The sequence below is a fragment of the Telopea speciosissima genome, chromosome 4, assembly GCF_018873765.1.
Source record: "Telopea speciosissima isolate NSW1024214 ecotype Mountain lineage chromosome 4, Tspe_v1, whole genome shotgun sequence".
In the NCBI taxonomy this organism is placed as follows: domain Eukaryota; kingdom Viridiplantae; phylum Streptophyta; class Magnoliopsida; order Proteales; family Proteaceae; genus Telopea; species Telopea speciosissima.
Window position 1 is genome coordinate 28,789,369 of NC_057919.1, and position 22,414 is coordinate 28,811,782.

General features: G+C 40.0%; 1 protein-coding gene across 1 annotated transcript; it reads left to right on the top strand.

Moving 5' to 3' along the window:
• Positions 1-19,679: 19,679 nt before the first annotated feature.
• LOC122659163 lies at positions 19,680-20,569 on the top strand. Its single transcript, XM_043854305.1, has 2 exons — positions 19,680-19,975; positions 20,026-20,569. Exons 1-2 carry the CDS (start codon positions 19,680-19,682, stop codon positions 20,567-20,569), a joined length of 840 nt encoding a protein of 279 aa, XP_043710240.1.
• The last annotated feature ends 1,845 nt before the right edge of the window (positions 20,570-22,414 follow it).

Consider the following 22,414-nt stretch of genomic DNA (forward strand, 5'->3'; position numbering starts at 1 on the left):
GAAATTGGTTTGAAATAGAGAACTGCAATATAGTAAATTTTGTTAAAAGACTCATAAAAAAAGCACCTTAATAATACTAAAAACTAGTAATCGCCTCAAAACATCCAATGGGGGTAAACGGTGCATAATAGAACACCTAAGCCACTCTTTATATTATACCTTTTAGTAAGAATAATAGAAAAAAGAGACCCTCCCTTGTATTTTGCCCTGATTACTCACTTCTCCCCTCTACTTTCAATTATAACTCTCCCTTCCCTACAGCGTATAATCTATTACAATCAAACTCAGGCCTTCAGTGTTTGTCTGTTAAGTCGTGACGTGGGTAAGGAGTAAAAATTTTAATCCTCAAAATATCCTTCTTTCTTCTTCTTCCTGCAACCCCACCCGTCCCCACCTCCTCTACACCTCTTAGTGACAAACACAAGAGAAGCCATATAATTTTCAGATTTTAGGGATAAAATAACCAGCACAATCCATTCATCAAGAGAAGTCATGTATTTTTCAGATTTTAGGTATAAAATAACCAAGCATAATCCATTCATTAAGCCATGTACAAGAACACTCGGCAGCGAGAGAGCGGGATGAGAGAGGAGAGGAGAGAAGAGGGAGGGAGGGGTGTCGAAGGATTTGGCCTGGGTTGGGTTTGGTTACTGAACCAAAATCGGGAGGGTTTTTTTGGTCGATTTTGATTTTTCCCTTGGTTCATTTACAACCCTTAGATTTGAAGATACACACGTGGCGGGCCTGGGCTTGTGGGCAGGACAATGGCCGCTCACACCTAGGCCGTAAATGATCTGAATCTGATTTTTTTTAAGGGGGAATTGCCTAGATCTACCAAATAATAAAAAGATTTATAAAATTAGTAGGTATAAATTAAGTTAAATTCACGGAAAATTTCACTTCTTCCACATCAACGTGTTTATGTTGAATTCTTAATTGCCAAAACTTGTCGATGTCGCAAGGCTTCCAGACTTCAGATTGCCTTGGGTGGAAAACCAAAAAAACTGTATTATTCTCAAATAGAAAGCCCAATGTTAACTTCAAACCGATTGAAGCAATAACAACAAATTTTAGAATTGGTAAGACAGTCTGTCTTCTTGTGTAACCAAAATCACCAAATATAATGGCGGAAGAAGAGAGAGAGAGAGAGATTGTTTGTGGTTTCTTAATTTATTCTATTCCTAGCTGTCTATGTAATTGTCTCTGTTTTATTGTTAGAAATAGGATTCTAGACAACCGGTATAAGACTTGACAAAATCAATATAACTTACAGTACCACGACGGATATCTCAATGTAGCTCCAAAACAGTAAGCAACAACACAAGTGGAGTCGTACAAAGTGTACTTTCCTTAAGGTATTTGAACGCCCCTAATTTGTGCAGAACCGGGTGACCTTGGCGTTCTCACCTCCAAGATAAAACCACTTCAATCACTAATGGCAGCTCCCCAAGAGTGATTACGATACAGAGTATCTGAAGGTAATACTCAGAAGTCTAAAGAAAGAAGAAGGAAAAACTAAAACAGAATATTGTTTTAAAAGTAGAGAGCAGAGAACAGAAACACTTACACGAATTGTTATACCCGCACCCCGGATCATAATTAATTATTATTTCTTCCCCGTGACGTGTGGTTATCACTGCCACGTGCTGGTGAGCTGTTCTCACTGGTGGTCAAACCCAGTTACAAATTATTGACCATGATACGGGCTTACCATTGACACACCATGACAAGGAAATAGTAAGTTCTAGCCCTTAAGGTTATTTATTTACCCTTTCTCTTGATGCCCTCGAAGTACGGGTCAAGATTTGGACAGCCCGGGCTATTTTAGTTGAGTTGAGAATATTCCATTTGTGGGTCCCACTTATTTAAGGGAGCGTGTGATGGGCTTATAATCCCATAGTGGATGGACCCATCCCCAAGTGGGTTCTTTTCTATTTGAAACCTGTGGGCAGGCCCATTTAGTTAAGAGGCCCATTTGACTCTATTTGACCCATCTAACTTAGAGTACCCATTTAACTTGGGTGACCCATTTAACTTAAACTACCCATTTGGCCTAATGACCCATTTATCTTGGATCCACCCATTTAACTATTTGACCCATTTAACTTAAAGGACCCAAGCCCATTTTCTATAAATAAGACAAAGGGGGGGGGAGAAGGATTCATTTTCATTTCTTCTCCCATCTAACCTAAATCGTGGAGGAGAGAAAGAGGAGAGAAAGGAGAAAGAAGAAAGAAGAAAGAAGGAAGAAGGAAGGAGAGAAGGAGGAAGAAGGGTGGAGAAACTTGGTTGGAGGTTGGAAGAGCACTTCTTGGAGCCTCAACATGGAGCCTTCTATATTGGGGGGGTAGGTAAGTCATTCAAACCCACATCTCTTCATCTATTTTGATTTTTGAGGTTTGGGAAATGGGAGAAATTCAACCTAGGGTTCTCTTGGAACCCAAGGAATCGATGGAACCTCTAAACCTAGACTATGGTGGAGTTATTTCACTCCATTACAAGCCCCAAAGCCTAAGTAATCTCTTTCCATTTAAGAAATTTAAGGTTTCTACCCTATTATGTCTTAATTTAGGTTCTCTTTGTTTTCTCTTAAATCCATGGGATTACATGGACCTAATGAGGTCTTAGAACCCTAATGGACCTAGGAGGAAGCTTTCTTGAAGCCTCCCTACCTTTAAACCCCTTGGAAAATGAATCCCTAGTGAGAAACCCTTCAATTTTCGGTTCTGCAGGTATGTGGTTTTACACTCGGATTCAGTTTTCTGAAACCACATCTGCATCCGACCTTGACTAAAACTATCCTAAGCCCCTGGTTAGCTAGGATTTACATGTGGTTTCAGACCTGCAAGAAATCACCCTGAAATTACCTTTCCGAGAAGGCCCCTGTGAAGGTCGGATTTACACTCGGATTCGTTTAAAACCACACCGCAACCGACCTTGACTAAAACTATCCTAAGCCCCTGGTTAGCTAGGATTTACATGTGGTTTCGCCCGCAAGAAACCACCCGAAATTACCTTTCCAGAAGGCCCCGTGAAGGTCGGTTATTCGATTGATTTCGAAACCACATCCGCATCCGACCTTGACTAAAACGCCCTGGGCCCCTGGTTTCCTAGGATTTACACTCGGATTCGATCTCAAACCGCATCCGCATCCGACCTTGACTAAAACCGTCCGGGCCCCGGTCTCCTAGGATTTACATGTGGTTGCGAGAATTTGGGCATGAAACCACACCGCAACCACTTCACTTCAAACCTTATACTTAAATGATTAATGGGAGACCTTTTGGGGATCCGTCCCTTTACTTAATTAACCCTATTTTCACTCTTTATTTAGGTTTAAAGTTTTCATCTTGTGACGTGTTACTTGATTTCGCGACAACTCATAACATCGGGGCATAACACATATTGTGAGTGGGTTTGGTTGTTTGGGCTTGTTATTATTATTGCATTATATATTATGTAATCATTATAATTAATAAGCATGTTTGTGCATATTGCATACTCTTATATACAATTGTTATAATGTTGATTGGTAATGTGATACCTTGATGGGTCTCGGTTGGTGGGTACCGGTTTAACCCGAACACTATATACATTTATGAAGAAATTTTGTTGAATGTCATGTTGAATCAGATGCGCGCGTCGTCTGCGGGTAACCGGGCACTAAACCGATGAAAAGTTGATGCGCCCGGATTACCTCTCGGACGATAGGACCTGCATGTAGTATATTGTGGCTAGGATTTCACACCCTTATGCTACGACCCTTACCAACAGGGGTTTAGGTGTTGGGTAATCAGACACCGGATTCGTGGAGGTGGGAGAGGCCATCATGGTAGTATTGGTTATCGTGGGTCCGCCACCGAGTGGTCTTGGAGGCTTCGATCGGGCGTAGGTCCCACGTGACAATTGAGGTTTCATTGTGGCGATAAGTTAAGTGACCCACAGTGTCTCCCGAGTTGTCACAGTAGCATATGCCATTGACTTAGTTGTTTGTTAGGTGGAAAAATGGACTTAACATGTGCATGCATCATTGGACTATGTGAATTGCGTGTTTGTGCATCCCCATCCCCTCACTGGCTCAGTGGAGCTAACCCCCTCGTGTACAGTGTTAGAGGAACATGGCAACGGGTGTCCTTGTGACGATTGTGCCTACGGGCCGTGAGAATTCTAGGGACTTGTTCCCCCTTTTGTTTATTTTAGGGCGTAGGCCCATGTATAAACATTTACTGTTATATCCTTGTTGATCATTATTAGATGGTAATGAAAAATGGATTAACTACAGTATTTATCATCTAGACTTTGATCATTTTGTAACTATTGATTTTATACGCTTCCGCAAAACTAGTGATCATTTGGAATGTAATATTTCCCTTTCCGCACTCTGATATTATATTGTTTTAATATTAGTTATGACTGTGCGTTGGGACACTGTGTCAGTGATCCTGGCAGCTTAGTAGGATGACAAGCGTCGTCCTAGTCACCCCTTATAATGTATTTTATCCCTTGTTGGGATGGGGGCGTGACAGAGTGGTATCAGAGCCATGATGCTCTGCACCGACCACAGTCTCGCGGACTCTTGATTTACTCTCCACAATTAGGTTCTAAACTAAAAATCTTCAAGAACATAAATGATTGTGTGCAGACATAGGAGAAGACTGATTGTGGTGAAACAAGAACTTAGAAGATAATAGGTAACATGGAACTTAGGACTTGAACCATAGGCTGTAAAGCTACAACTATATAATTGCTTGGTTGAGCCTTAAGTAGGTCATAAATGGGTAACTATATGTTATAATTCATAAACAATAATGAATCAATCATAACCAAGCACAATTATCAACAATGATTTAAGTAAGAGAGAATTAAACAAATACATAGAGATACATATAAGATTAATTACAAATATTCAATTATTCCAAATCTTCTTGGGAGGCAATCCTATCCTTCCCATTTCAACATTCATGATTTCATCTATTCCAACAAAGACATATGATTCTATCCTGCTCAATCAAAAGATACTTATCTAAACACCATGATTGTTCCAGATTCTCTGCTTCGGCATAACTGTGTCTTTCTCAACTCAAAATGCAAGATCTCATCTGTTCCAACTCAAAACATTTGATTCTGTTCATCTCAGATTAAATATACAAGTCTACCATTTCTAAAAGTTCCCAGTTGTTCATCCTAAGACAAGAACTATAAGAACTGATCCGGGATAACTTTAATTGTTGAGAGAAAGCTGAGCTAGACATTGCACCACCGCCACCATCGCGACCAAGAAAGCTGTCGATGTCATCTACCCCTCTCTCGATACCTCTAGGCGCCAAGTCTGATTGGAGAGTTGCTTCATGACCTCATCGAAGCCATCCACCACTCGTAGGTTCAGCTGCCTTATGGTCGTCAGAATGTCAATACCTCCCACTTGATTAAGGTATAGGGATTCCTTCTAAGTGAACAATAGGTCCTTGCTCCTCCAATGGACACGTTGATAACGCCGGCCAACTGTGCTGCAATGAAGGCTATAGGAACCCCCTTGACACATGAAACAACCTGATAATTCTGTATGCCTGGGTTCTCGGTGTCCAGATTTGTATAGAATGGTAAATGAGTTGTAGGTAGTATGGTTCAGGAAGGTTGAGAATGTTGGTCCACCCCAATGCTTCGAATCTCTGCCCCACCATGTAAGCTTTGAGATCATCCAACACTACATCCCGCCCTTCCACTATATTTTTGAAGCGGAAGTAGTCTTGGTAAAGCCCTTGGTCCTCTATCTTTTGAAACCATAGTGGATCTAGGACAGTTGGTGCAACTTGTTCAACGCATGCACGCTGTGTTCTTGGAGCCATTGATTATTTTAACCTGCAGCTAAAAGCCAAGATTGATAGCAAATTTGTACCTTGAATGCTAAGGCCTAAGTAGATGATCAATGTAAGGTTGTGAAGTTCAAAACCTAGTCCTTGATTTTCCTTCCAAAGCAAATTAAATTTTAGCAGGATTCTTAGGCTAGAAAATTTTGATTTTATCCAATTGTGATCTAAGAAGTTAGGGAAAAAAAGAAAAGGCATGACCATTATGTGAATGACATGATAAATAATGAAGATTCATGGTCATAATATGCCTAGAAAGTAATGCTTTATGCAAAACAGTGAGTTCAAGCAAAATATGGATTTATTTGATCTTGAAACATGCTATAAACTTTAAAGAAAATTTTTAGATTTTGTGATTGGAAGTTTGAATCTTGAGAAACAAGTAAAGTTGGCTTGTGACAACTCAAAGGATGTAAACTAAGCCCTATCTAGTAAGACCGATTCATACATGGCAAAAGAGAAGAGGAAAATTTGAGTAGGTTTTGGTTTTTCCAAAATCCAACCTAAATCCTTGAGTTAGATGCCAAGATCGTATGCAAGCCCTTGTATAGGTTGCTTATGATGAGAAAATGGTTAAGATTAGGTTGTGAGTAACCTACCAAGCAAAAGGAAACAAAAACCCCAAGTTTCCAAAACCTAAATTGTGTTTTGGGGTTTCTCCTTGAGAGAACTCGATGGGAGAGAGAAAGATCTTACCTGAATGCGATTGGATGTTGTTGAGGAGTAATTTGGAGCACTAAAATCCACCGAGGAGGGAAGTGAGAGCAAGAACGATCGCGGCTTTTGGTTCTTCAAATGTATTAGAGTTGTGTTTTGAAGGAGGGAAATAAACCTCTAAGTCGTGGGTTTTAAAATTTTAATTTTGGGCCATGCGGTTTCACCCGTGGATTCAATTTTGTGAAATTGACTGAGAATCCATGAATTTCTGAGAACAAAATTTGATTCTGAAAAAGCTCGGATTTACCTCGTGGTTGCAACTTCATCGAAACCACACCTAAAACCGCCCAAGCCATAAAGGATTTTCTTGCCTGTCTTGATGAACCAACCTATGTTAGGCTTTTATTACCTCTATTTGATGTTTCCCTCGCCCCTCTTGTGGCATATCTTACCCTGGTAATTGAAGCTTTATGCTTGACAAATAAAAGTATAGAAGTGAAATGCCTACAAGATGTGAAAATTGTATTGTGACAAGAGCATGTAAGGGAAATGAGACATGATAACCATAGGAAGATGTTTGGAGTGAAGAGAAATGGATAAGATCAATGCACATGTAAAATCCATGTGACATTCCTAATGTGTGGATGTGAATAATGAGATCAATGTGAACAACATATACTTTTGGCGACTTTACATCCCAACCAATATCAAACAAGCAAGTTATTGGATGAAAATACCCCAACAAGAGACAAGAATTATTTATTTGAGGAAAAGAGGAAAGATTCTAAGGATTTTTATCAACAATCATGTATACAAGAGAATATGCTTGAAGATAAGACAATGTGATAATTTTCTATGAGAATTTTATGGCATGTAAAAGAATTAGATTTGAACTTGGAGAGTTTTCCCAAAATACTGTGAATTGAGGACTTTACCACAACCAAAACCTGGGCATAATCCAAGTAAAATTCAACTAGACATGACAGCATAGTGATAATCTCTAAAATGCTTGCAAAGACTTGAAAGTTTATAAAAGATGCAATAATCAAACAAGGATCCAACAACTTAGTGCCATCGATCAAATAGGACTCGATTTACACCCAAAAACCCTAGTTCCAATCGGTTTGGCATGGATTTGGTGTACATGGTCATGGTATTACAAGCAAAGTCAAGACATGATCACAACTTGAAATGATTCATCCCAAATCCAAGAAAAGAGAAAGTAGGAATGGGAAGAAAGCCATATCTTGAACAAGTGAGAGTTAAACCTTGAGGCTTAAGATTACAAGAAAACCACCCGAGGGAAGCTTGAACGGAAGTCCCTGTAGAGCTTTTTCTCCCTGCGGTTATGTTCCTTTCTTTGGAGCCAAAAGTGAGTTTTAAAACTCGCGGCTCTGTTATGTTAAATTTTTGCAAATGAACGAACGAGCGAATCCACTTATCGTGAATCCGCTCCGCATAAAACTTGAAATTATCATTATAAATCTGTGCGGATCAACGAACGGATCCACACTCATGCATCCGTCCGTAAATTCGTTTGACTTAAACCCTCTCGGCCATTGAGACTTTTGAGATTGGACAAACGAACGGATTCGCATTCCACATCCGCCCGTTAGTCCACTCTCCCTATTTTCGCGGAGGGGCCATGAATGCACCCGGAGTGCTGACACCGCTCGTGAGTCCACCCGATTTCTTTTAAGATTTTTAGCTTGTTTTGGAGACCTTTGACTACACTTATATGTGATGATTATGTGCCTATACCCTAGATCGGACACCCCGTTGTGTGACCCATTTGTGGGAACCACCTAAGTCTAGTCAATACCTTGAATTGAAAGAGGTTAGGACTTGTACCCGACTGGGCCAGCTAATAAGAACTAGCAGGCATTGGTAACCGTTGTGACTCCTCTCTTACATAAGAGGAGAAGAGTTACCTTTGAAGATGAAGACCTTTGATCCTATGAATTTAAGGACCCAAACCTTATGGGTAGGTACTAAGAAAGGAAAGTAATAGGCTGGTTTGGGCTGGTCTATGTGATTGAGCCATGAAGGTCACGTGTATTTGGAAGTCATTCATAACACCTCAAGCTAGTGACGACTCTATTTGAACTTTACTTGGTTTATCCAAACCTTGTTTAGACTCATAGAGAAAGTCCTACACCGTGATTTGACTTTCCAAAAAAAAAAAAAAAAAGACTTAGTGAACCGTACCTGAGAACTTCTTGTTCTTGTGGATTGACCTAGATGACAGATATGTCCATAGGGATTTGAATGTAATTATTGAATCTATGCCTACATATTGGTGTGATAAATATATATAGATATACCTTAGAACCTTGGACTTGTGTGACTAGAGTGATTCTCTGGTACTACAAGTATTACTTACCTCGACCTTACTGTGAAACTAGTTGGAGCCCTGACCTTGGTTGACCAAACCTTAGGGTAATGAATAATGAATTTAATGACCGGATAGGTTAAATTATGGAGACTGCTTGAAGAGTTGACTTGGACAAAAGCTAGTAAAGGTTGTTGGTTCTCGAAAGAGGACTGATGTGGATTCTTCCCTGTGGGATAACTGTGTAGTAGGTTTAAAGGTTGTGAGAGCTAAAACTGAAGGATGTAACAAGACCTTCTCCAACGACAGATATGAATGGGGTAATGGATCACCAAATGCGTTCCCTCCGTACTGGGAGTGAACAATAGGAGATTCCATCAATATTCCAAATCATTCTAAAGTTGGGTTAGGTAATGAGACAACCAGATGTGAAAGCCTTGAATGTGAACCCTATGTTGGGGCATGGAAAGGTTAAGTCCTGTAACCCAAGAATGACCAGAGTAGTGAAGGCTAGAATGGTATCACCGATCCTGGAAGATTTAGGGAACTATTCCTTGAGACTTAACTTAGTAGTTGGAACCCTGTTTTCTAGGGTTATTGTGAACCACACCCCCGTGGTAATGTGACCCTGTAAGGAAAAGAGAATTGTGGAATCTGACTTGTTGTGCCACGTAGGCACTGCCTCATCTTGACCCGACCTTTGACTTAGTTCAAGATGTGGGTGACTTGGGATGTTGTTATCCAACAGCCCTTCTCACTTGAGACCCTAGCTGCCTCAAATTTCGGGGACGAAATTTCTTGTAAGGTGGGGAGGATGTTATACCCGCACCCCGGATCATAATTAATTATTATTTCTTCCCCGTGACGTGTGGTTATCACTGCCACGTGCTGGTGAGCTGTTCTCACTGGTGGTCAAACCCAGTTACAAATTATTGACCATGATACGGGCTTACCATTGACACACCATGACAAGGAAATAGTAAGTTCTAGCCCTTAAGGTTATTTATTTACCCTTTCTCTTGATGCCCTCGAAGTACGGGTCAAGATTTGGACAGCCCGGGCTATTTTAGTTGAGTTGAGAATATTCCATTTGTGGGTCCCACTTATTTAAGGGAGCGTGTGATGGGCTTATAATCCCATAGTGGATGGACCCATCCCCAAGTGGGTTCTTTTCTATTTGAAACCTGTGGGCAGGCCCATTTAGTTAAGAGGCCCATTTGACTCTATTTGACCCATCTAACTTAGAGTACCCATTTAACTTGGGTGACCCATTTAACTTAAACTACCCATTTGGCCTAATGACCCATTTATCTTGGATCCACCCATTTAACTATTTGACCCATTTAACTTAAAGGACCCAAGCCCATTTTCTATAAATAAGACAAAGGGGGGGGGAGAAGGATTCATTTTCATTTCTTCTCCCATCTAACCTAAATCGTGGAGGAGAGAAAGAGGAGAGAAAGGAGAAAGAAGAAAGAAGAAAGAAGGAAGAAGGAAGAAGGAAGGAGAGAAGGAGGAAGAAGGGTGGAGAAACTTGGTTGGAGGTTGGAAGAGCACTTCTTGGAGCCTCAACATGGAGCCTTCTATATTGGGGGTAGGTAAGTCATTCAAACCCACATCTCTTCATCTATTTTGATTTTTGAGGTTTGGGAAATGGGAGAAATTCAACCTAGGGTTCTCTTGGAACCCAAGGAATCGATGGAACCTCTAAACCTAGACTATGGTGGAGTTATTTCACTCCATTACAAGCCCTAAGCCTAAGTAATCTCTTTCCATTTAAGAAATTTAAGGTTTCTACCCTATTATGTCTTAATTTAGGTTCTCTTTGTTTTCTCTTAAATCCATGGGATTACATGGACCTAATGAGGTCTTAGAACCCTAATGGACCTAGGAGGAAGCTTTCTTGAAGCCTCCCTACCTTTAAACCCCTTGGAAAATGAATCCCTAGTGAGAAACCCTTCAATTTTCGGTTCTGCAGGTATGTGGTTTTACACTCGGATTCAGTTTTCTGAAACCACATCTGCAACCGACCTTGACTAAAACTATCCTAAGCCCCTGGTTAGCTAGGATTTACATGTGGTTTCAGACCTGCAAGAAACCACCCTGAAATTACCTTTCCGAGAAGGCCCCTGTGAAGGTCGGATTTACACTCGGATTCAGTTTTCTGAAACCACACCTGCAACCGACCTTGACTAAAACTATCCTAAGCCCCTGGTTAGCTAGGATTTACATGTGGTTTCGCACGCAAGAAACCACCCGAAATTACCTTTCCGAGAAGGCCCCGTGAAGGTCGGATTTACACTCGGATTCGTTCAAACCACATCCGCATCCGACCTTGACTAAAACCGTCCCGGGCCCCTGGTTTCCTAGGATTTACACTCGGATTCAGTCTTAAACCGCATCCGCATCCGACCTTGACTAAAACTGTCCCGGGCCCCGGTCTCCTAGGATTTACATGTGGTTGCGGAATTTGGGCATGAAACCACACCTGCAACCACTTCACTTCTGAAACCTTATACTTAAATGATTAATGGGAGACCTTTTGGGGATCCGTCCCTTTACTTAATTAACCCTATTTTCACTCTTTATTTAGGTTTAAAGTTTTCATCTTGTGACGTGTTACTTGATTTCGGCGACAACTCATAACATCGGGGCATAACACATATTGTGAGTGGGTTTGGTTGTTTGGGCTTGTTATTATTATTGCATTATATATTATGTAATCATTATAATTAATAAGCATGTTTGTGCATATTGCATACTCTTATATACAATTGTTATAATGTTGATTGGTAATGTGATACCTTGATGGGTCTCGGTGCCGGTGGGTACGTGTAACCCGAACACTATATACATTTATGAAGAAATTTTGTTGAATGTCATGTTGAATCTGTATGCGCCGTGCCGTCTTGTAACCGGGCACTAAACCGATGAAAAGTTGATGCGCCGGATTACCTCTCGGGACGATAGGACCTGCATGTAGTATATTGTGGCTAGGATTTCACACCCTTATGCTACGACCCTTACCAACAGGGGTTTAGGTGTTGGGTAATCAGTACACCGGATTCTGTGGAGGTGGGAGAGGCCAGTCATGGTAGTATTGGTTATCAGGGGTCTGCCACTGAGTGGTCTTGGAGGCTTCGATCGGCGTAGGTCCCACGTGACAATTGAGGTTTCATTGTGGCGATAAGTTAAGTGACCCACAGTGTCTCCCGAGTTGTCACAGTAGCATATGCCATTGACTTAGTTGTTTGTTAGGTGGAAAAATGGACTTAACATGTGCATGCATCATTGGACTATGTGAATTGCGTGTTTGTGCATCCCCATCCCCTCACTGGCTCAGTGGAGCTAACCCCCTCGTGTACACAATTTTTAGATCATGATGCAGGTACGGAGGAGCCGGAAGCTGTGTTAGAGGAACATGGCAACGGGTGTCCTTGTGACGATTGTGCCTACGGGCCGTGAGAATTCTAGGGACTTGTTCCCCTTTTGTTTATTTTAGGGCGTAGGCCCATGTATAAACATTTACTGTTATATCCTTGTTGATCATTATTAGATGGTAATGAAAAATGGATTAACTACAGTATTTATCATCTAGACTTTGATCATTTTGTAACTATTGATTTTATACGCTTCCGCAAAACTAGTGATCATTTGGAATGTAATATTTCCCTTTCCGCACTCTGATATTATATTGTTTTAATAGTAGTTATGACTGTGCGTTGGGACACTGTGTCAGTGATCCTGGCAGCTTAGTAGGATGACAAGCGTCGTCCTAGTCACCCCTTATAATGTATTTTATCCCTTGTTGGGATGGGGGCGTGACACGAATTGTGTGTTATGAAGCCCAAAGGCCTTCTATATTTATAGGCACACAAGTGCCTATACGTATAGATGTGTCTCTACATACTACTATACAGGTACAGGTATGTATGACCCCTCATACAAGACCGCTACGAATAAGTACATGTATATACCAAATCCCTACGTATGGGTATGTGTATATACATGTGCCTATACATGCAATAATGCATGTGCATGATGCCTACACGGATAAGGGTGCATGTATGTGGGTGAATGTATTTTACCAAAAAGAATACATCATATGAATCCACAATCGTACCCGTACCTGGCTAGGGCCACGGCCAGGCGTGCGCGTATGCGAAAAGCACCCTGGACCCCAACCTCACACATGGGACAATGGAGACTTCCCTTGGAACCCTATGCCCCTTGTAAGCTACATGAGCTCATGTTAGCTTACCATTCCACTTGTTTCTAACCAATGTGAGACTAAACTTGAAGAGGTTCTTATGCCTTTCCAAGTTTCCTTACAAGTTTACCCAAGAAGTCTATGGTTCAAATCACCATACACACACACACACTCAACAATATCATATTCTTCACATACCTCTTCTATGATTTTTAGTACCATAAACCGGTATGCATTGCTGTGTATCGCATATCTTATAAATACGCTATCAAAAGTCTTAGACCCAAGTTTCCTTTTCTTTGGTTCAAGTATTGCTACCGTAGCCAAACAGCCCCAAACTCTTAGGTGTTTAATACTTGGTTTCTGATTGTGTCATAACTCGGAAGGTAACATACCTGTTTTTTTTGTGGGGTACTCTATTGAGTAAATAACAAGCTGTTAAAATAGCTTCCCCCCACATTTCAAGAGGTAATCCCAAACTTACTAATAATAAATTCATCATTTCCTTTAAACTCTGATTTTTCCTTTCGGCTATGCCATTCTATTCTGGTTGATAAGGAGCAATAATTTGTGTATGATGCCATTACTTTTAAGAAAATTAGAGAGATTAAAATACTCTAAACCTCTGTCAGTTTTAAATCTTTTAATCATCTTCCCAAGTTGATTTTCAACTTCCACCTTATATGAAATAAATGTATTACATGCTTCATCATTTGAAGCAAACAAATAAATCATAATATACCTTGAATAGTCATCAATAAACTTTACTATGTACTTCTTACCACCTCTTGATTCTAGTGACTTAAAATCACATAAATCACTATGAACGAGATCAAGAATATTACTTTATCTTGTCACAGACTTATATGGCCTCTTAATAAACTTGGCCTCCACACATAAAAGACATTTATCCAAAGATGGTTTGATGTTTCCATCAATTAAACCCAACTTATAAATCTTATTAATGTAAGTAGCACTACAATGTCCTAACCTAGCATGTCATATATCATAAGAACCAACAAAGTAAACAGAATTAGATATTTCATTCATTGTATTAGAAACACTTAATACAAAGAGCCCATCACTTAGGTAACCCTTTCCTATGAAAACATCATTCTTAACCAATATCATCTTGTCAAACTCAAAAGATAATTTAAATCCTGCCTTGTTCAAGAGTGGCCCTGACACCAAAAGTTTCTCCTTATTTCACGAACATGAAGAACATTATCCAAGATTAATGTCTTTCCTGAGGTCAATTTCAAAGTGACTTGTCTCTTGTTGACAACAATTGAAGTATTAGAGTTTTCCATAAAAACCCTATCACCTGAAATAACCGTTGAATATTTGAAAAACATACTTCGATCCCCACTGATATGCCGAGTAGCGCCGACATCTACAACCCAATCTTTGGGTTTATCAACCGTATGCACTTCAGTTACCATAGCAGTGAAAATCTCACTTTCAATGATTAACTTTCTTCTAATTCTTTTTCTTGTTTTGGCAATCTTTTTTTAAATGACCTGCTTTGCCACATATGAAACAATTACCATTTTTCTTCTTGAAGTTCTTATCTTTCTTAGTTTGAAGACTCTTCTTGAATAATGATTGCTTCCCGATTTTCACAAGATTTGCTTTGAGTTTAGTTAACCTATTTGTCTTGTCAATCTTATCCTTTGATTTCTTCCTTTCCTCAATTTTAATTCGGACCACAACTTGCTCAAAGGTGTATTCCTTCCTCTTATGCTTCATAATCACTTTGAATGCATTTCAAGAGGAAGGTAATTTTTCAATCAAGGAACTGGTAACAAAAGCATCGGACAAAACTATGTTCTCTTTGGCCAATTTTCCAACAAATACTTGGAACCTGTCAACCTGTGGAGATATTTCTTCTCTATCATTCATCTCAAAGTTAAGAAAATTTACCACCACATATTTGCTGCTTCCCACATCTTCAAGAGTATACTTCTTGGTAAGCGCTTCCCAAATCATATAACCAAAGTTAAGTGAATTGTAAACATTATACAATTCAAGGGAGAGAGTGTTCAATATACGATTCTTGCATTGGAAGTCTGCTTCTATCCATGCAAGCCTTTTTTGCATCAAGTGCAGGATCATCACTTTGGTTCGGCATGGGTTCCGTTAAAGCAAACGCTACCTCAATTTGTGCCAAAGCGAACAACATCATTTGTTTCCAACGTTTAAAATTTTGGTTCTTTAACTAGTCAATTTTGTTAAACTCCGAAAATATCCTCATTTTCTCCATCGATGGCTGAAGAGTGCTCATCGAAGGCACAACATTAATCGGATGAGAAAACATAGTAGGCAATGTAGGATTGGCAGTAGCAGTTGGGTCTGGCCCATTGTTAGGATTTGCATTAAGTGCTTCTAAATCAGAATCATTAGCCATGTCTTATACCTATTTTAAATACCTTAAGATTGTTAGAAATAGGATTCTAGGCAACCGGTATAAGACTTGACAGAACCAATATATCTATATATACAAATATATACCTAGACGAATGAAATATCAAAATAAAACAACAAAATGAAATAACTTACAATACCACGACGAGTATCTCATTGTATCTCCAAAACAGTAAGTAGCAACATAAGTGGAGTCGTACAAAGTGTATTGTCCTTAAGGTATTTGAATGCCCCTAATTTGTGCATAATCGGATGACCTTTGCGTTCTCACCTCCAAGATAAAATCACTTCAATCACTAATGGCAGCACCCCAAGAGTGGTTACGATACAGAGTATCCGAAGATAATACTCAACAGTCTAAAGAAAGAAGAAGGAAAAACTAAAATAGAATACTATTTTAAAAGCAGAGAGCAGAGAACAGAAACACTTGCACGAATTGTATGTTATGAAGCCTAAAGGCTTTCTATATTTATAGGCCCACAAGTGCCTGTACGTATAGATGTGTCTCTACATACTACTGCACAGGTACATGTATGTATGACCCCTCATACAAGACCGCTACGAATAAGAAATTATATATACCAAGTCCCTACGTATGGGTATGTGTATATACATGTGCCTATACATACAATAATGCATGTGCATGATGCCTATACGGATAAGGGTGCATGTATGTGGGTGAATGTATTTTATCAAAAAGAATACATCATATGAACCCACAACTGTACCCATACCTGGCCAAGGCCACAGCCAGACGTGCGTGTATGTGAAAAGCACCCTAGACCCCAACCTCACACATGGGATAAGGGAGACTTCCCTTGGAACCCTATGCCCCTTGTAACCTACATGAGCTCATATTAGCTCACCATTCCACTTGTCCTTAATCAATGTGGGACTAAACTTGAAGAGGTTCTTATGTCGTTCCAAGTTTCCTTACAAGTTTATCAAGAGGTCCATGGTTCAAATCACCATATACACACACACTTAACAATATCATATTTTTCACACACACTCAAAAAAATCCTCTGCAGTGCCCTAATCTGGCAGTATACTACAGTGCGGGCCTGAGAGCTCTCCAACGGTGCCGAGCTCACAAAGAAAGAAAAAAAAAAAAACTGCTTTGCATCGAGCTCACACCATTGGATGAAGCTTCTTCCACGTGTCGAGCTCTCAGGGCCACACTGCAGTGCACCTCCAGATGCCCACACTGTAGAGGATTTTAATCCCAAACAAAAATAATTATTCCATCAGGATTAATTAAGTATACCATGAACCAGAACAAGACCTGGGTTAATAGCATAGGCCTGACATAGCTCAAGCCCAGGAGAACAAGAGATGAACAGATATAAAAAGCAAAGGCCCAATCTAGTGGTTTACTATTAGGCCCATATCAGATTAAAACATTTTTTTATGGTTTTTGGATTAGTATCGATTTTATATCAGTTTGGGTTCAGTTTTGGCCCAGTTTTTCATGCTCAATGTGATTTTCAATCGGTCCAGTGCAGTTAGTTTTCAGTCGATTCCTGATACCCCAATACGAAACTGGCCCAATAAGAAATCGGTTTTCGGTTCAATTTAGACTTTTTCGATCATTTTCAGTTGATTTTACAAGTTCTTTTAGGGTTTGACACCCATATGTTTTTTTTTTTATAATACAATAAAATTTCTCATTCCAAACCAACGTATGTGATTTATATGTTTAGATCATGAATTCCAAAAGATGCCCCTCCTCGACTTGCCCAAAAGATTCTTGTATGCACGGAAAGACAAGAGAACCCATGGATTAAAATCCTCTCCAATTCCCCCATGGTGCAATGTGGTGCAGCTCGGGGTGATCGACATGTGGCAGGCACGACAACCAACAGTCCAAGTTGTACTGCCTCAGTTTTTTTTTTTCTTTCTTCTCGAGCTCGGCACCGTTGGATGTCGCATCTGCCAAGTGTTGACATCTCCACCCCAAATTGCACCGTGTTGCACTGTTAGGGAATTAGAGAGGATTTTTTTTCGAGAACCCACACCTTTGGTTAAACCAAGGAAGAACACGAGTGTTACCACAAAAAAACAAGGGGGGGGAGTGTGGCTCCAGTGTCCAGACATAGGATAGGGCAAAATGACCACCTTACCTCATGAAAGATGGAATTCTTCCATTGTTGATGCTTCCACGTATACTCACGGTGGCCCCTATAGTGGCATAGGGGCCACGCTCATGGACAAAAAACTTCTACCATTAAAAAAATAGGAAAAAGAATACTAACTCATCATGTGGATCAGGCTACGTTTGGTAGCAACGGAACTTAAAGGGAAGGGAAGTGAAATTTTTTAAACCTAAAAAATAAACTTTTGCAATCATTATCCCCTGTGATTGTATAAATTACTTAAATTTCTTTCCATATTTAGTAATGATACATTTTACATGTAATTTTTATTTTACTTTACAAAGGGAATTGAATTCAAAGTAAAGTGAAATTTAATAGCTAAATATGGAATGATTTAGACTTAATGATATAATCACATGGGATAATGATTAAAAAAGTTCCCTTTTAAGTTTAAAATTTTCACTTCCCATCCCTTTAACTCTCCTTGTAACCAAACAAAGTCTGAAGTCTCAGACATAAGAGCATGTGAAAAGTAAGGGTGTCAAAACCAAACCGAAACTGAAAAGTGAAACCGAAATCGAACCGAGCCGAACTGAATTAATTTGGTTTGATTTTGGTTCTGGTATATGGTATTCTAATTCGGTTTCGATTTCATGCCAAGATCCATCGGTTTGAACCGAAACCAAACCGAATAAATCACTTAATCAAAAACCTTATATCTTTTAAAATTTTTGGCAACATATCTAACCGAATGACTTTAAATATTTCACTTTCCTATGTTTTCTTTTTCATATTTCACTTTTCATGGGGCAAAATAAAAAAACTTATAAATTTTCTTTGTATTTTTGGTAACCATCTAACAGATTGACTTTTCATATTCCACTTTCCAGGTTTTCTCTATTTCCCTTTCTCCGTTTCTCGGTTTCCTTTTTCAACTTCAACTCTTCAAGTATGCAACCGAATTAGAACTGTAACCCGAAATCAAATTAGACTCGAATTAGAACCGTATTTGGAAACCGAATTTGAACCGTAACCGAACCGAACCAAGTAGGTTTGGATTTGATTGGTGGTCCCAAAACCAACTTGGTTTACGGTTCGATTTTAGGTCACACCCTCAAATCACGGAACCAAATCGAAACCAAACCGAATACCCAAAACCGAACCGATTGACACCAGCTTTGCATTAAATTAAAGAGAAAATGAATCCAAATTGATGCCCTGCATGTGCTCTCATTAGCTCAGTGCTGGTGCAACGATCTCTTAGCGAAAAAACATAAGGACTTTTTTTTTTTTTTTGGAAAATAACAATTTTATTGAATATATAAAAGGGGGCCAAACAAGCCTATGACAGAACACTGGCAAAGAAAGCTAAAACTTACACAGGGGGAACTCAATCCTTAACCATATTGGCGAGAGCTAGCCTGAGAAAATAATAAAACAAGCCTACGAAGGCTCTGCGAGGCGCACCGAGGGGGTCCTTGTCCTATTTGATCTTCGGGGGATCCCAGTATATACACCAGGCCCATCAAAAGCCACACGAGCCAAAAGAGCCTCCTCCACTGGTGAAAAGGGAGATGAAATCTCCTTTTCAACCAAGGGTTGTTCTACTGCCGTGTCCACCGCTTTAACACAAGGCTCTGCCTTCTTTTGACGACGAGTTCTACCAATAACTGGAGTTGTCATACGGCTACTCATTCGACCACCTCGAGGGGCATTCCTACGGCCATTACGCCTTGTTCGACCTAACACCTGAGTCCACCCACCTTGCATCTCATGATCAAATTGGTCATATTCTGACCCACCCACATCTGCCCCAGATACACAAGCAGAACCCATACCCATATTTAGGCCCGAGTCCACTCCATCCGACCCACCCAGGTGAGTTGAGCGCCCCTTATTTGAAAAAACATAAGGACTTGATGAATCACAGCTGAGGTACGTTTGACATACCCAATCTGATACGTTTAGCAGTTTAGGTTTCATTGTATAAAACAAAATTTATTTTTAAAAAGAATGGAAGAAGGTAGTGTAACAGAAATTTTGCCATAGAAAAATAAATAAATAAAAACCCACACAGCCCTTTCCTTTCTTTAATGGCTTCCATCTTTCCTTCTGATCTGCAATTTGACTTCGTAATTCTAAGATCTCAATTCAAAATCTCCAAAAATGGGAAGATCATGCTCTCCATCATCGTCCTTACCCTCGTCCCACACTCTCTTCTCTTGCTGGCTGATCATTACATTCAATACCCTCTGATCATGGATTTCATCACCAGAGTTCTTCTATTGGGCACAGAGAAACGCAGAAGCCCTGAACGCACCAAATTGCTCACTGAAATCAAAGAAGACGCCAGAAACATTGTTACAATTCAATTCTTCTTCACAATTGGGTTTTGTTTCATCTCCCTGATCTCCATGACTTCTACAATCTATGTTTCAGCCATGCTAGAGCTAAGAAGAACCTATCCTTCAAGGAGTTTGTTTCGATGATCATAAGAACATGGACCCGACCACCGATCACTCTGTTCTATGTGACTCTTTTGGGTTCTGGTTATGCCCTTTTGGTTTTGGCTTCCCTGGGTGTTCTTGTAGTGGTTTCTGATGGTCTGCTTGCCTTGCTCGTCCTTGGCATTTTGACAGCCCTTTTGGGGTTTCTGCTTTCTCTGTACGTGGCTGCAAATTGGGTACTGGGGCTAGTGATTTCAGTCGCGGAGGATGGTTGCTATGGCTTGGAGGCTCTGGGGAGAGCTGCAGAGATCATCAAAGGAAAGAAGCTTCATTTCCAGGGCTTCATCATAAACCTTATTTTTGCCTTGATTTGTGGTACCAATTTAAGGGTTCTTGGTTACAAGTTTATAACAAGTTTACTGGTAGCAAGGAGATTGGTAATCTTACTGGTTATAGTGAACATGCTTTGCCTGGTTAAGATCTTCTATTTCATGGTCTACACTATGTTCTATCTCCACAAATCCATCAAGAAGTAATGAAAGTACAATGAGGCATTGTTTTGGTCCTTGTGTTTTTAATCTAATGTTAAGGTGAAGACTAAGGATTTGGATCCTCTGCCGGGCAGCCAAGCGGCCAGCGTGCCAGCTCCCACAGGCAGGGGCGAAATGACCACCCCACCTACTGCCCGAGCACCCTGTCTAGGTGGGGTCCATTCCCTGCCTGTGTAAGGTAGGTCGCACGCCGACCGCTCGGCTGCCCGACTGTAGAGGATCCCAATTGCAATATTTTTACAACTGAAAGACATTTGCATACTTAGAACTGTAGAAAAATCATCATGGAATATTTTTTTACTTATCTCTTATATCTACGTCACACCATGCCCTGAAAAGAGAGTTTAAGAAAGTTGAACTAACCAAGAGTGAAAGAGAAGGAATTTACTAAATATATATACTGTGATCAAAGCATTCTCTTCAGTTGGTGTATTTGTACGCTAGCTTGCCTCGTATCTTGTCGAAATGAGGGACAGAGATTGAGAACATTGAGAATCACAATAATGTAAAATTTCCATAAGATGGCCTGGCATAGTCCCACTTTTATTTCTGTAAAATCAGTTTAGTTGTGTTGATGGGAGCTACCTTAATGGTATGAGTCCAGTTACTATGTGTGGACTTAAGGTTCTGTTTCCTTAATGGGACGGAAACCCTAGTTTCTTTGTAGGATTGGTCCCTACCCTCACCATTAGAAATAGTTGTCACTGACCCAATAAGTGACTAACCAAAAGAAAACCTAAAGTGGAGTAGAAGAGGGTAGACCAGACCAACGTTCTTGTGCGACAGAGAGTAAGCTGATATGGATCATGAAGTGGTTACAACAAACCTTATCTTATCTTCTTCTCCTATTCTTTCTCTTGTAAACTTGTATAATAAGTAGAACTCTATCTCTTGTATTTTTAAATTACAAACTTCAGTTGTAACACTCAAATACAATATAGGGCTCATGGTCTCTGTGCCGCAGCGCAGGCTGCGCCCAGACAGATGGGTCTGCCACTCAGGGGGGCAGGGTGGTCATTGCACCCACCCCCATGTGTCTGGACGCAGCCTGCGCCCCTGGCACAGAGAACATTCTCCCTACAATATAAATATAACCCTGAAATCACATTGAACTCATGGGTGATTTGCAGCCAAGAGTCTTCTATTTTATCTTAATCATTTGGAGGGTGAGGTATCAACAGATGGAGTCTTTGGAAATTTGAGTGCAGTTTCAATCATTGGAAACAACAAACTTTGTAGAGGAATACTAGAACTTCATTTGCCAATATGTCAAACTCAAAAATCAAAAGATGGAAGGCCTCATGTTTTCAAATGGATAGTCATCATATGTGGTTGTGGGGGTTCTTTATGTTTGATTTCTATGACAATTTCTCTCTTATTATCTATCGGAGAAGAAAAGAAAAGAAAAGTCCACTTTATTTTTTATTGAGGATTGTCCTTTTAAGATCTCTTATGCCCAATTCATCAAAGCCACCGATGGATTTTCTTCTGCAAATTTGATTAGAGAGGGGAGTTTCAGTTCTGTGTACAAAGGAGTTCTCATTCGTAGGGAAACTATTGTTGTAGTAAAGGTCCTCAACATTAGATAAAGAGGTGCTTCCAAGAGTTTCATGGTTGAATGTGAATCCCTTAGAAACATCCGACATCGTAATCTTGTAAGAATCTTAACATCTTGCTTAAGTATAGATTTTGAAGGCAATGATTTTAAGATTTTAGTATATGAGTTTATGCCCGGTGGGAATTTGGAGAGGTGGTACATACAAATGGCATGCGAGATGAACAAAGACATTTAAACCTTCTTCAAAGATTGAATATTGCCATTGATATGGA

Coding starts and splice junctions, on each gene's coding strand:
- LOC122659163 (XM_043854305.1), top strand. CDS start 19,680: ATGGCTTCCATCTTTCCTTCTGATCTGCAATTTGACTTCGTAATTCTA. Junction 19,976..20,025: donor CAATTCTTCTTCACAATTGG/GTTTTGTTTCAT, acceptor TCTATGTTTCAG/CCATGCTAGAGCTAAGAAGA.